The sequence below is a fragment of the Ceratotherium simum genome, chromosome 23, assembly GCF_057802395.1.
Source record: "Ceratotherium simum simum isolate JZ-2026a chromosome 23, ASM5780239v1, whole genome shotgun sequence".
Lineage (NCBI taxonomy): Eukaryota > Metazoa > Chordata > Mammalia > Perissodactyla > Rhinocerotidae > Ceratotherium > Ceratotherium simum.
In genome coordinates, this window is record NC_141922.1 from 1,585,725 (window position 1) to 1,600,779 (window position 15,055).

Consider the following 15,055-nt stretch of genomic DNA (forward strand, 5'->3'; position numbering starts at 1 on the left):
GCCTGTCTGAGCCTGTCTCCCCTGGGAGGGCTGCCCCAGTGCCCACAGCCGGGCTCTCCCTCCAGGCTCTGACCTGGCAGCAGGGAGGGGGTGGGCCCGTGGGGTGGGTGGAGTCCTTGTGTCCCTGAGTTAGCAGTGGCAACAGATGGGGCCATCCTGAGTGTGCAGGCAAGGACATCGCCCTCAGAGGACCTGGGCTGGCAGGGAGTGTGGCAGCTGTGTCCCGGGGGCATGCTTGGACAGAGCCCACAGGCTGGTAAAAGTCACTTGGGAAAGGTCTTGGGTGGGTGCGGGGTGCCAGGCAGCCAGGACACACAGGCCTGGCTGAGGATGGACTGGGACCATCGCTGATGTGCAGGATGGGAGGGACGTCCCTGCCTAGGCTGGGGTCCCCACTGCCTGCCCGCAGGCTCTTGGAGCTGGAGGTGGGCATGCGGTGGGAGGTGTCTTAAAATCCTATGTTGGAGGGCAGATCATTTTTCTTTTTAGTTTGTAGGTCTCTGGCTCCAGAGGCATCTCCTGCATCCAGACTAGGTGAAAATCATAGGATGATCACCTTTGAGGCTGGCGCCACCACTCGATGAGACTGGGGTGCCTTGAGGGGAGTCAGCCTGGTTTGCATGTGGAAGGAAAGTAAATAATTTTGGCTACAGGGTGAACTATAGAAAATTAAAACTGGTCACAAACCTTTGCAGCTCCTCCCATCAAGAGATGGGTCTCTTTGTGCCCTTGGGGCTTCCCTTTGCTGTCGCTGTGACCACTGTCGTGTCGCTGTGCCCCCGGTCCTGGGTCCCACTTCCTCCTCGTCAGTCCCTCTCGCTTTGGAGATCTTTAGCAGCCTCCTGAAAAAAAGTTTCATGAAAAGTAATGAAAAAAACGTTGGTGAGTTTGCACATCAGAACGTTGTTATACAGCTGTCACACTTGATAATCTGAATGTGTGTCAGCATTCAGGTGGCAGATTCTTTTCACTGTGATTGTCAGAGCATCGCTGCTGCTGCTTCTGGCTTTGCCTCTGCTGCTGAGGAGCCCCCAGCTCTGTGTTCCAGCCCCGTGCGGCGGGGCCGGCCTGCGCTCGCGGGCTCTGCCCCTCTCTCCCATCCTCTGTGTGTCACTGCAGGTCTGGTCCTCAGGGCGGCTCTCCCTCCCTCTCTGTGGAGGATGGGGTGCGTCCCTCTCTGGAGGATGGGGTGCGTCCCTCTCTGGAGGATGGGGTGCGTCCCTCTCTGTGGAGGATGGGGTGCGTCCCTCTCTGGAGGATGGGGTGCGTCCCTCTCTGTGGAGGATGGGGTGCGTCCCTCTCTGTGGAGGATGAGGGTGCGTCCCCCTCTGTGGAGGGATGGGGTGCGTCCCCCTCTGTGGAGGGATGGGGTGCGTCCCTCTCTCTGGAGGATGGGGGGTGCGTCCCTCTCTGTGGAGGATGGGGTGCGTCCCCCTCTGTGGAGGGATGGGGTGCGTCCCCCTCTCTGGAGGATGGGGGGTGCGTCCCTCTCTCTGGAGGATGGGGTGCGTCCCTCTCTCTGGAGGATGGGGTGCGTCCCTCTCTCTGGAGGATGGGGTGCGTCCCTCTCTCTGGAGGATGGGGTGCGTCCCTCTCTGGAGGATGGGGTGCGTCCCCCTCTCTGGAGGGATGGGGTGCGTCCCCCTCTGTGGAGGGATGGGGTGCGTCCCTCTCTGTGGAGGATGGGGTGCGTCCCCCTCTGTGGAGGGATGGGGTGCGTCCCTCTCTGGAGGATGGGGTGCGTCCCTCTCTGTGGAGGATGGGGTGCGTCCCTCTCTGTGGAGGATGGGGTGCGTCCCTCTCTGTGGAGGGATGGGGTGCGTCCCTCTCTGTGGAGGATGGGGTGCGTCCCTCTCTGTGGAGGGATGGGGTGCGTCCCTCTCTGTGGAGGATGGGGTGCGTCCCTCTCTGTGGGGGATGGGGTGCGTCCCTCTCTGTGGAGGATGGGGTGCGTCCCCTTCTGTGGAGGATGAGGGTGCGTCCCTCTCTGTGGAGGATGGGGTGCGTCCCCTTCGGTGGAGGATGGGGTGCGTCCCCTTCGGTGGAGGATGGGGTGCGTCCCCCTCTGTGGAGGGATGGGGTGCGTCCCCCTCTGTGGAGGGATGGGGTGCGTCCCCCTCTGTGGAGGGATGGGGTGCGTCCCCCTCTGTGGAGGGATGGGGTGCGTCCCCCTCGGTGGAGGATGGGGTGCGTCCCCCTCGGTGGAGGATGGGGTGCGTCCCCCTCTGTGGAGGGATGGGGTGCGTCCCTCTCTGTGGAGGGATGGGGTGCGTCCCTCTCTGTGGAGGGATGGGGTGCGTCCCTCTCTGTGGAGGATGGGGTGCGTCCCTCTCTGTGGAGGGATGGGGTGCGTCCCTCTCTGTGGAGGGATGGGGTGCGTCCCTCTCTGTGGAGGATGGGGTGCGTCCCTCTCTGTGGAGGATGGGGTGCGTCCCTCTCTGTGGAGGATGGGGTGCGTCCCCTTCTGTGGAAGATGGGGGTGCGTCCCTCTCTGTGGAGGATGGGGTGCGTCCCTCTCTGTGGAGGATGAGGGTGCGTCCCTCTCTGTGGAGGATGAGGGTGCGTCCCTCTCTGTGGAGGGAAGGGGTGCGTCCCCTTCTGTGGAGGATGGGGTGCGTCCCTCTCTGTGGAGGATGGGGTGCGTCCCTCTCTGGAGGATGGGGTGCGTCCCTCTCTGGAGGATGGGGTAGGTGCTGTTACTCTGGTGGGTCACGTCTCTCAGTTGTGTGGAAAAAGTAAAATTATTTCTCTGATGATTTCATTAGCACCATTTTTTGTTTTCTTTCTTTTTTCTCCTGCAACTCCTGTTCGTCTTAATCTTTCTGTCTTATCATCCACCTCCTTGTCTTTTTATTCTTTGAAAAAGATTTTCTCAACTTTACCTCTCAACCCTCTCACTAATTTGTTTTTAATTTTCGCCATCACATGTTATTTCTAAGAGTTCTTTCTTTCTTCTGAATTGTTTCTTTAAAAATACTCTTTGGGGCCGGCCCTGTGGCTTAGCAGTTAAGTGCGCGCGCTCTGCTGCTGGCGGCCTGGGTTCGGATCCCGGGCACGCACTGACGCACCGCTTCTCCGGCCATGCTGAGGCCGCGTCCCACATACAGCAACTAGAAGGATGTGCAGCTATGACATACAACTATCTACTGGGGCTTTGGGGGAAAAAGTAAATAAATAAAATTATTAAAAAAAAAAGTACTATTCTGGGGGGCCGGCCCTGGTGGCGCAAGCGGTTAAGTGCCCGTGCTTTGCTGTGTCGGCCCGGGGTTTGCTGGTTCGGATCCCGGGTGCGCACTGATGTACCACTTGGCAACCCATGCTGTGGCGGTGTCCCATGTAAAGTGGAGGAAGAGGAGGAAGATGGGCACGGATGTTAGCCCAGGGCCAGTCTTCCTCAGCAAAAAGAGGAGGATTGGCAGATGTTCGAACAGGGCTGATCTACACACACACACATGGCAGATGTTCGAACAGGGCTGATCTACACACACACACACACACACACACACACACACACACACACTATTGGCAGATGTTCGAACAGGGCTGATCTACACACACACACACACACACACACACACACACACACTATTCTGCTCTTTTTAATGGATACAGTTCCTTTGAATCCCTGATCGTCCACCTGTCCTCCACATGCTGCGCTGTCTGCTTCCTCCTCTGAGTGCCACCCCCTGGGGGACCCCGCCTCCACCTCCCCTCTGTCCTCACACGCACTGTGGCTCTGAGGCCGAGTCCTCCTCCCAGTCATCACGTTTGGACTGGGATGTCATCTAGTCAGGCTCGCTGCGATTGTGGACATGTTTGGATGGTTTCTGCCTTCTTACTCTTTGGTTATTTGCTCAGGTTTTTTTGGATTTTTCTTTTTTGCTGCTTATTTATTTAATTGATAGAAGTCTTTGTTCATTTTATTTATTTTTTGTGAGGAAAATCAGCCCTGAGCTAACATCTATTGCCAATCCTCCTCTTTTTGCTGAGGAAGATTGGCCCTGGGCTAACATCCATGCCCATCTTCCTCTACTTTATATGAGACGCCGCCACAGCATGGACAAGCGGTGCGTTGGTGCGCGTCCGGGATCCAAACCTGCAAACTCGGGGCTGCCGAAGTGGAATGCACGCACTTAACCGCTACGCCACGGGCCAGCCCCTGTTCATTTTAAATTATTGCATTTTTTTCTTTCTACTGGTTTGGAAATGTATGCACTGTTTCTATTTAGTAATTAACATTATACTATGCATATTTAACTTATCAAAGTCTGAAGTTAAACAGTCTTCCACCTCTTCCCAACAGGAGGAGGATCTTAGAACATTTAAATTCTCTTCTAACTCATATGCTCTTGTCCAGTGTTTAGGTGACATTATTCTTTCATACGTAGCATGTTTGGATTATATTCATATTTATCATTTGGTTTGCTTACATTCCATTTTGTAACTAAGACCATCATTCTGAAATCATTTTCCTTCTTTTTGCATATAAATTTCAGATGTTCTTTTAGTGAAAGTTCCTTAATGATAAACTGTCTCAGATTTTATTTATCTATAAGTGTCTTTTTTCACGTTATCTATGAAAACTCATTTTGCTGGGCATCCAATTCTAGGCTGACAGGTCCTTTCTCTCAGCATGTTGCAGACACTAGCCGGCTGTCTTGTCTCTGACGGTTGCTCCCAGAAGTCTCCTGATGGTTCGATTGTAATTCCTTTGTTGGAGATTTGGCTTCTCTTTCTGACTCCTTAGGGTCTTTGTCTTGCTGGTCTGTGCTTCAGTTGTGTTGTATCTAGGTGTGGATTTCCCTTCATTTATGCAGCCTCATGTACATTGTACTTCCTGGATCTGTGAATTTTTGTTTTTCGTTAAATAAAGAAAAGCCTTGCTGGAACATTATAAGCGGGGTCCAAAAAACTTCAGTCCTGTAAAGCGCAGAATTGTGAAGATGATGGAATGAGCCTGCACAGATGCCAGCCAGAGGTCGTGCACGTTGGCTGCGTAGTCCCAGCAGTCAGGCCCCTCAGAGCACATCCTCAGCTGCAGACTGGCAGTACCTGTTGCAGTTGTGCATTCTGGCTTAAATGTTGACGGGGTGATTCTGGGTCTTGAGGACGGCTGGAACTTCCAGGATGTTGATCACAATTTCAGTCTTCTCTCCTTTATTTTATTGGCCTGATTATGGGGAGACTGGGCTGGGTGAAAACTGGGGATGCAGACACTTATCTTCTCCAGGTGGGGTTGGCTAGTTTCCTAGCTGCCTGACCTCACCTTCACCTCCATTTTCAATCCTACAGAAAATTAGAGCCTCAGCCCTGTTAGAGAATGGGGACTGGGTGGACTAGGGGAGTCAACTGCCAATCAGGTTGGAATTTGCATAATCATGAGGTGTGTCATTGCAGGGTTTTACTGTTTCCTCTCCTTCATTCTCTCTCTCCTCCTGGCATTCCTCTCAGATCCATGTCAGACCTTCTTATTCTGTTTTACAAATCTTTTACCATTTCCTTTCTATTTTCCATCTCCTTGTCTGTGTGGTATTCCGGGTTTCTTTGGATGTATCTTCCACTACACCAGTGCTTTCTTCAGCTGTGTCTAGTCTGCTGTTTAACCTACCCAGTGAGTCCTGTTTCAACAATTATATTTTTTATTCCTCAAAGTTCTTTAAAAATCCTGCCTATTCATTCCTGATAGTCTCTTATTGCTTTCTCATCACTGTGAGTGTCTCATTTCTTTAAATGCTTCATGCATAACTATTCTCATTCGTGCACCTTTGTGGTTTATATCTGCTGTTTGCTGTTGTGATGACCCTCGTTCAGTGAGACTCAGCTTCCTGTGTACTTGGTAGTCTCTGTAAGCTCACTGCATGACTGTATGAGCAGGAGCACTACAGGGTCTAAGGAGGGGAAGCTTTCCTCCAAAGAGCCATTGCTTTGGCTTCTACTGGTACCTGGGAGGTGTCATGAACCTGGGACCCTTCAGCATATCTGAGGGTCCTGGATCAGCATGGGAGTCCCAGGCTCAGTTTCCCACCTCACCACTGGCTCAAGAGCCAGCAGCCCAATAGCTGTGGTGCCACTGAATCCACTCTGAGGGTAAATGTGCCCCTATAGGCTGCACAACCCTGCAGCCTGGCTCACATCTTTTTTTTTTTTTTTTTTTGGTGAGGAAGATTCACCCTGAGCTAACATTTATGCCAGTCTTCCTCTATTTTGTGTGTGGGTCACCGCCACAGCTTGGCTGACAAGTGGTGTAGGTCTGCGCCCGGGATCCGAATCTGCAAACCCAGGCCACCAAAGCGGAGTGTGCCAAACTTAACCACTATGCCATGGGCCCAGCCTCCTAAGCTCACATCTTAAAAGAAATAGGTGACAACAGGAGCCCTAGAATTGTGTTACTACTTTGGAAGTCCCAGCCAGCTACAGGACCCAAAATAATTCACAATCAGTAGTTACGCGAGAGCAAACAATTGCTCCGAAGTAGCACCAAACCACAGCCTGGCCAGGACAGATTTGGATCATGTAGCTGGACCCCAGGACTTACAGGCAGGTGACTGCTCAGATTTGTCATAGTCATTACAATAAACTTGCAGTAATGTGACCTGACTCAATTCATTATGGCAGAGTTTAATGACATGCACCAAAATATTTTCCCCAACAAAGACACCTCTCCCTATCTGGCATTTACAGTCGTGTCGTGTAACGACAGGGATACTTCCTGAGAAATGTGGTGTTCGGTGATTTCGTCATTGTGTGAACACCAAAGAGTGCACTTACACAAACCTAGATGGTACAGCCTTCTACACACCTAGGCTCTATGGCATGTAATGGTGGGACCACCGTTATATGTGTGGTCCGTTGTTGACTGAAATGTCATTATGCGGCGCCTGACTGTAAACGTATCCATAACAGTGTCGTATTGTGATGTGCAGTATGAGATCCTGAGTACAGAGTTCACGTGGACCGTTGCTCTATGTTATTCCACTTCCTGTCTCAGCTCTCCAGCTACAAATTGCAAGGTCCTGTAAGCAGTTTCTTACACTCCCTCACGTTCCTCTGCTGTGCCTTTGCTTTGCACACATTCACTCCATGTGTCGCTTAAAACTCCAGCTCAGGAGTCAGCTCCCCTGGGAGCTCCTCCCGGCCTCATCCCCCGTCCCAGGCGTCCTGTCTATGGCTCTGCTGCGCTGCTCATTCCCTACATATGCTTCTGTTGCTGGACTTTTCCTGGGGCGTTTGTTCCAGTGGCAGCTTTCTGTCTGTCTCACCCTCAGCCCAGAAGGTCCTTGAGGGCAGACATCATGGTGGATTTGCTTCCCCTAGAACAGGTAAGTGCGCAGGAAACATTTGTTGAAAGTACAAGTATCTTAAACTTCCTTTTCTTGTACTGCCTTCATGAGGCTGAGCAGAGTTCTGCATGCTGCACACTGTGAAATACTGTAAAAACAAGTGGATCGGTGTGATTGCCTCCTTCCAGCCAAGCCTCCCGGTCTCTCCTCTGTGCCTGTCTTCCATAACATTCCCCACCATATTTCGTTTGCTTATTCTATTGTGGGGAGCATATTGTGTATCCAGGGCTGTGCTACAATCATTCTGGCTACAGGGAGATCACACGTTGATGGAGACACAGACATAAACATATAGCTTTGACACAAGGTAGAAAGTGACTCTTGCCTTTTAAAAAGTGCTTTGGAACTACAAAAAATACCACGGATACTTGGATAAATCTCAAAAACATTAATTAGCAGAGGGAAAGAAATCAGACCTAAAAGAGTATATATAATTTTCTATTTATATAAGGTTCTAGAACAAGGAAAACTATAGTGACAGATATGAGATCACTGGTTGCCTCTGAGGATGAGGGAGTTGACTTGAAGGAGGCATAAGGGAACTTGCTGGGGTGATGGAAATAGTCTCTAGCTTGATAGTGTGGTGGTTATAACGGTCAAAACAGGTTATATTTGTCAAAACTCAGAACCGAACACGTAAGATCTCTACATTTCACCATATGTAAATTACACCTCAGGAAAAAAAGTGCTATGAAAATGAAATAAAATCTTGTCAGTGGACACGTGTCACCATCAGATCCCCTCCTTTCCTTTGGGAAAACCTCCGTTCCCATCTGCACAGCTTGCCTTCCCTAAGCCTCCCCTTCTCTTCCGACTGCTCCTGGGCAAGGTGGCAGGAGACAGACACGCTGAAGGCTTCTGCCTACGCAAGACCTCAGGCCACCCAGACAGCTTTATTGTCTTCCCCACTGCACATGGAATAAAGTACACAAACCTCTGGGTGTATGCAAAAACATCATGGGTGTTGCACCCGCCACCTCCAGTCTTGTTGACATTTTCTCTGCTCCACATCCACCCCGTCACAGGTTCACTCTCGGCCGTGCACCCGCTGGTGCTGGATCAAATGAAAGCTCAGGCGGAAGGTGCGCCCACACTCGGTGCAGCGGAAAGGCTTCTCGCCTGTGTGGATCCTCTGGTGCCGGAAGAAGCCCGACAGGGCCCGGAAGGCGCGCCCGCACTCGCCGCACTCGTAGGGCTTCTCCCCGGTGTGGATGCGCCGGTGCTCGCTGAGGAAGGAGCTGCGGCTGAAGGCGCGCCCGCACTCCTGGCACGCGTAGGGCTTCTCCCCGGTGTGGACCCTCTGGTGCTGAATGAGGTTGGAGCTCTGGCTGAAGGCTTTCCCACATTCTTTACATTCATAGGGGTTCTCTCCGTGGTGAATTCTCTGGTGCCGAACAACATTTGAACTGTGAATGAAGGTCTTCCCACATTCACTACATTCATACAGTCTCTCTCCAGTGTGGATTCTCTGGTGCTTAACAGCATCTGACCTCTGACTGAAGGACTTGCCACACTCACCACATTCATAAGGCCTTTCCCCTGTGTGGATTCTCTGATGTCTAATAAGGTTGAAGCTCTGGCTGAAGGCTTTCCCACACTCCTTACAAAGGTAAGGCTTCTCCCCATTGTGAATTCGCTGGTGCCTGACGACGTGCGAGCTGTGGATGAAGGCTTTCCCGCAGTCACTGCATTCATAGGGCTTCTCCCCAGAGTGAATGCTCTGGTGCTTCACCACATCTGAATAGCATTTGAAGCTCCTGTCGCAGGTGCTGCATCGATAAGGCCGCCCTTTCCAGCGGCCTCTCCCCTCCGTTGCAGAGCCTGCATTCAGGGTGACGTCTGACCCAGACACAGGGATCCCGTGGCCATTCTGCCCTCCAGCCTTCTCACAAACGACTGGTCCCCGGGGGGAATCTCCGGGCCTCTCTCCAGCTTCCTCATTCCCACAAAGGCCCAGAAGCCCCAGTGCCCGGGGAGGCTCCTGAAGCAGCCCTGGCACACACTCTCCACGGCTTTCCCCTTCTCTCAACGTCGCCTCCTTTGGCGCCAACCCTGTGCTCTGAGCCCCTTGCTCAGCAGCTGAAGCAGCACTGCCGGAAGCCGGGCCACCACTTGATGCCTGTGCTGGGAAAGCTGGAAAAGAGGGTCAGGGATGTATGACTTTAGAGATAAGAAAACTCTTGAACAACATACAGCTGTATGTGAACTCGACACGGCACTGCCATCTGTGGAGATGACAGAAGTGATGCTGATACAGGCGGTGGCAGCAGACCTCTGTCATTTTGCCTGTCCAGCTCCTGCCCAGGTCTCCTCCCCCTTCCTAACCTCTGGGGTTGCAGGAAGGGACATGGGACTGGAGGAGGGCTAACAGGTGCTTCCCTGGCTCTGACCTCAGCCCACCCACTGTCAGCAGTGGAGGAGGCGGGAACCGCGGCCGGCAGCTCCCCGCTTCTGCCAGGTGCCTGGAGAGCAAGGAAAGCGGGTTGGCTGCAAAGCAGAATAAAACCGAAGCCGAGGTACCAGGAGGCGCAGAGACAAGCGCCTGACGGCACAGCTTATTTCTCCAGCCCTGGAGGCCCTGAGACAACACTGTATCCGTCACAACTCTCCCCAGTCCACCAACGCAAAGGACTTCTGTTCCATGCAAGTAAGAGAATCGTCACTCAGACAGAAATGAGCACCCAGAGTAAGCAGCCAGCAGCCCGAGAGAGGGACGATGGAGCTGGCAGGGCCCACCTGGTCTTGGCTGTTGGGCAGTGAAGCAGCTGGTTAAACTAGGTCCCGCTGGCTCCTGGGCACAGACCCTGTGCCCACTTAGGAGCTTTATGGACACGGGAGCACAACTCTGGGATCTTGGCATGCTGGGTCGTGACTGTGCCCTCACAGGGTCCTCCTGCCCCAGGTGCCGCAGGGTGCCTGGGGAGCCGAGACAGGGACGCTTAGTCGCGAGGGGCTCAGGAGGACAGGACCACCAGGGCAAACACAGCAACCAGGTTAAGAGAAAACCTCCCCGCCCATAGGCAATAACCTGTATGGCGGAACTGAAGCAGTCAAGTCCTCGCCACACCCCTCTCGAGAACCTGAACTGCACCTGTATAAAGACACCTGCGTGGCAGGGCAAGGGGCAAGAATGCTCTTCCCAGGAAGGTGGCATCCACGTTTCCCACCGATTTCCTAACAAGGGGGCTGTTTAGTTGAGCAGCCGGAGGTGGGGAGAGGCCCCAGGCAAGAAACAGAAGGCCCTCTGGGGAGGCCAGCCCTGGTGTTGTGGTTTAGCAGACTTGGGAGTTCTGAACTCCCAGACTCAGAGGCACTGGTTCTGAAGGAAAAGAGCTATTCAAAGTCAAAATGTGGAGGGCCACATATACTCTCCCCAGCTCCACCAGCTCAGGCTTCAGGGCCTGTGAACTGCTTGCCTCCGGAGGCCATGCCAGGCACCCACAGGCAGCCCTGTGCAGGGCTGCTCCTGTGAATGCCTCTCAGGGGCCCTGGAGGGCCCTAAGCACGGAGCACTGGTTCTCATCTGGGGCGATGTTGTCTCCAGGGCACTTCCGTCCGGAAACTCTGATGGTCACAGTGGGAGGGGGCGCTCCCTGCACCCAGTGAGCAGAGGCCGAGGATGCTGTGGAACATCCTAGAATGCACAGGATGCCCCACAACAAAGAACCTGCCATCCCCAGGCATCGTCAGTGCCGAGGCTGAAACCCTGCCAGAGAGGAGTCTTCGCGGCAGCAGAAGCTGGGGCTCCAGGCTTTCTCACCAAGAAGCTTGGTCCCCCAGCAGAGACGCCAGGCACCAAACTAACACCCGTGACATCCAACGGGCCCCCACCTCCCTCCACCTACACCCCACCTGGTACAGTGCATGCTACACACTCAGGCCAGTAACCGAGACACGGGCTTTTCTCTTTATTCCTTTCAAAATGGGTGGTTTTGTTGTGAGTGACCTGTTTGTCCTCCACCACTCTGTATATGTCGGCATTTGCTAAAATTATTATTTAGTCCAAAATTGCTGGACTATGAAGAACCCCGTCTGGACCAGATCTGGACAGGATGAAGGTTGGACACGGGAGGGAGAGGCTCGGCCTGGAGCCCCGGGTGTGAAGGGCAGTTCCATGGCAGTGCCCCCGAGGGATGAGTGTGTGTGCATGGACATGGGGTTCCTGACTTCAGGGGGGTCAGGTGCAGGTGTGCAGGGGGGTGTGCACGTGTGTTCTGGGCAGCTTATGTTATGGCCAGGTCCTCACTGCTGAACAGGAACCATCAGAGAGAGGAAAGGCTCGAAGCAGCCGTGTTCCTCTGCTAAGGGAAGATGGCACTGCTGTTAGCACTGGTCATATAATAGCCTCACAGCAGCAACAACAGTAAACTGAATATGAGTCCTCAGCTTTGACAGTCCTCAAATGTGGCCTTAACTCTTCAGAACAGAGGAGGCCTGCAGCCTGAGAGGGAGATGACCAAGGGGCCCAGGTTTTCATCCATCAGACTCTCCTGGTCACCTACTCTGAGCCCAGGCCCGCTGACATAGCTGGGCCCTGGGAAACAGAGCCAAGAATTCATATTCCTGTTCTCAGAAGTGTCCAGGCAGCGGGACCAGAGAAAGGGAGAGGGGTGCAGAGCGTGGCCAGGAGAGCAGAGGGAGTAGGGAGAGGTGAGGCCATCAGGCAGTGCGAGGAGGAGGGCTGTGATAGGATGGGGGCCATGCTGCCCGAGCCCAGCTCCACCCCTTCCGACCCCCCCCCCCCACCGCCAGCAGCCAGACTGGAAAGCCCCCCACCTCCCCCGCCCTAGGACAGTCCTCCCTGACCCCTCTGGGCCTGGCTGCTCACCCCTCACCTGTGCGTGTGTCCATGAGGGTAGCCTCTGGGGTGTTCCGGAGACGTGGGCCCGGGGGCCCTTCTCTGCTGCACTGGGCAAAAACACCAGGTTTGGGGACACCTGCTCGGGCACCAGAGAAGAAAGGGAAGAAAATGACAAGGAGAGTGAGGGTGAGCGCAGAATGCCTTCTGAGAAGAGAGGGTCAGAGCCCCCCTGGGGACCCCAAAGGAGCCACCTCCCCCGCTGGGCCTGTTGCTGTCACTAGAAATCAAGATCCTGACTAAAGAGAGACCCTGGAAACTAGTGTTCTGTGGGAGCTCGGTGCAGGCCGTGTGGGCTCCCCGAAGCCCTGCTCTGCGCAGGTTCAGAGCAGAGGTGGGCGTGGCGGCCTCTGCCCGCACCTGCTGTGGTCTCAGCTCCACGAGGACGAGCCCAGCACCTCAGTCATCCTCAGATGTCTGCAGAAATAGCTCTGGATTTTAACATTTTCCTGATAATTACAAAGATTTCAATAGAAAATATGAAACCAAAAAAAATTACAAAAATTATTTGAATGGTGTCAGTTTGGATTGAGGAATGATTTTGCTAAGCTTGACACCAAAGGTAAGGTCTGACAGATTTAACTACCCAAGAAAATTTAATGTAAAAAGCAAACAAATGAAAAAAACTTCAAAACCGGGTGGAATATTTGCAACACAGATAGAGATTCATATGCTTAATATATAAAGACCACTACATAGTCATGAGAAAGCATGAAAACTTGGTAAAGTCATGAACAGGTAACCCAAAAAGAAAACAAACCAGTGGCCAATAATATTTTTTAATATAAGCCCCACATTTGTCCCACCTCATGTGCAATTAAGAAATGTCACTAAAGGGCCGGCCCCGTGGCTTAGCGGTTAAGTGCTCGTGCTCCGCTACTGGCGGCCCGCCCGGGTTCGGATCCCAGGCGCGCCGACGCACCGCTTCTCCGGCCATGCCAAGGCTGCGTCCCACATGCAGCAACTAGAAGGATGTGCAACTATGACGTACAACTATCTACTGGGGCTTTGGGGGGGTGGGAAAAAAAAGAAATGTCACTTAAAATGTCATGTTTTATTCTGAAAGTAGCAGAAACTTAAAAACGGTAGCACCTTAGGAGCCAGAGTAGGGGAGACAGGCTCTCCCGCCGTGGAGGGGAAGTAATGCTACGTTGCTGGTGGGGACCTGGACATTTGCAAAGGCCTTAGTTGTACTGTGGCTTCACTTCCGGGACCTACCTGACCCTGAGACCAGGGACGTCTGCAGAGACTGACCTATACGGATATTTCCTCTCCGACTTTTTATAGAAGAAACCTTGGAAATAATGTGATTTCAAGAACAGGAAACGTTAACCCATGCCAGCAGCCGGGAACAGTGACCCCTGACAGTGGTCACAACGGTCAGGGGAGGTTCTCAGTCCACCTGTCCCTGAGGCCATCAAATGGTCAGGTGTCCCCGAGGCCATCACAATGGTCAGGGAGGCTCTCCCCGAGGCTGTCACACTGGTCAGGGAGGCTGTCCCTGAGGCCGTCACAAAGGTCAGGGGAGGCTGTCCCCAGGGCCGTCACACTGGTCAGGGAGACTGTCCCTGAGGCTGTCACAAAGGTCAGGGGAGGCTGTCCCTAGGGTCGTCACACTGGTCAGGGAGGCTGTCCCTGAGGCCGTCACAATGATCAGGGGTCTCTGAGACCATCACAATGGTTGGGGGTCCCCAAAGCCATCACAATGGTCAGGGAGGCTGTCCCCAAGACTGTCACAATGGTCAGGAGTCCCTGAGGCCGTCACAATGGTCAGGAAGGCTGTCCCCAAGACTGTCACAACGGTCAGGAGTCCCCGAGGCTGTCACAATGCTCAGGGAGGCTGTTCCTGAGGCTGTCACGATGGTCGGGGTCCCTGCGGCCATCACAATGGTCAGGGAGACTGTCCCCAAGAACATCACAATGGTCAGGAAGACTGTCCCCGAGGCTGTCATAATGGTCAGGGAGTCTGTCCCCAAGAACATCACAATGGTCGGGGAGACTGTCCCCGAGGCTGTCATAATGGTCAGGGAGTCTGTCCCCAAGAACATCACAATGGTCGGGGAGACTGTCCCCGAGGCTGTCATAATGGTCAGGGAGTCTGTCCCCAAGAACATCACAATGGTCGGGGAGACTGTCCCCGAGGCTGTCATAATGGTCAGGGAGTCTGTCCCCAAGAACATCACAATGGTCGGGGAGACTGTCCCCGAGGCTGTCATAATGGTCAGGGGTCCCCGCACCCATCACACTGGTCAGGGAGACTGTCCCCGAGGCCGTCACAATGGTCGGGGAGGCTGTCCCCGAGGCCGTCACAGTGGTCAGGGAAGCTGTCCCTGGCCGGGGTCTTAGGGCCGCCCCCTGCGTCCTCGCCGCACAGCGGAAGCGAAGTTCCCGCAGTGAGACCCCAGGACGGACACGCGGCTCCGTCCCGGGCCTCAGTTTCCCGCTCCGGCTCGGCCCCCGAGATATCCGCGCCCCAGCAGGCCCGCCGCCGCTCACCTGCCGCCCCGCCGCCCGCCGGAAGCGCCGTCGTCTCCCCTACCCCGCGGCGCGGGCACTTCCGGCGACGCTCTAGGCCCACGGAGGCCTGTGCGCTCGGCTGCCCCGGAGGCCGTGGGGCTGGCGTTGCTGGGCTGGCGTTGCTGCCCCGGCGGTGGCCCCTTTGCTGTTCTAAAGGCAATTTCCTAGCTTCGCGTGCAAGGCTCTTGTCCCAGGCATATTCGTGTCAGCGTCCCCCGCCCGCCCCGCGCCCACGGGCCCTCCAGAGCCCCACCCTCTGCAGGCGCCGCCCCGGGCAGCGCTCCCTGGCCTCTCCCCTGTCCCCTCCAGCTCCATCGCCTCCCTCCAGGTTCAGGGATGA

The 15,055-nt window shown here is 54.2% G+C and overlaps 1 protein-coding gene across 2 annotated transcripts; it reads right to left on the reverse strand.

Moving 5' to 3' along the window:
* Nucleotides 1-4,047: 4,047 nt before the first annotated feature.
* On the reverse strand, nt 4,048-14,635 carry LOC147913966 (uncharacterized). 2 transcript variants are annotated; one of them, XR_015555940.1, is made up of 3 exons: nt 12,176-14,635; nt 8,275-9,473; nt 4,048-7,428 (listed from the first exon to the last, which is right to left on the reverse strand). XR_015555940.1 is itself a non-coding variant. In XM_087447361.1 (2 exons), the coding sequence occupies exons 1-2, from the start codon at nt 12,189-12,191 to the stop codon at nt 8,368-8,370; spliced, it is 1,122 nt and encodes a 373-aa protein (XP_087303487.1). In that variant the 5' UTR covers nt 12,192-14,635; the 3' UTR covers nt 7,453-8,367. The 2 variants fall into 2 exon arrangements, 1 of the variants encoding a protein (XP_087303487.1); XM_087447361.1 differs by lacking the exon at nt 4,048-7,428 and having other exon boundaries at nt 7,453-9,473.
* Between the last annotated feature and the right edge of the window lie 420 nt (nt 14,636-15,055).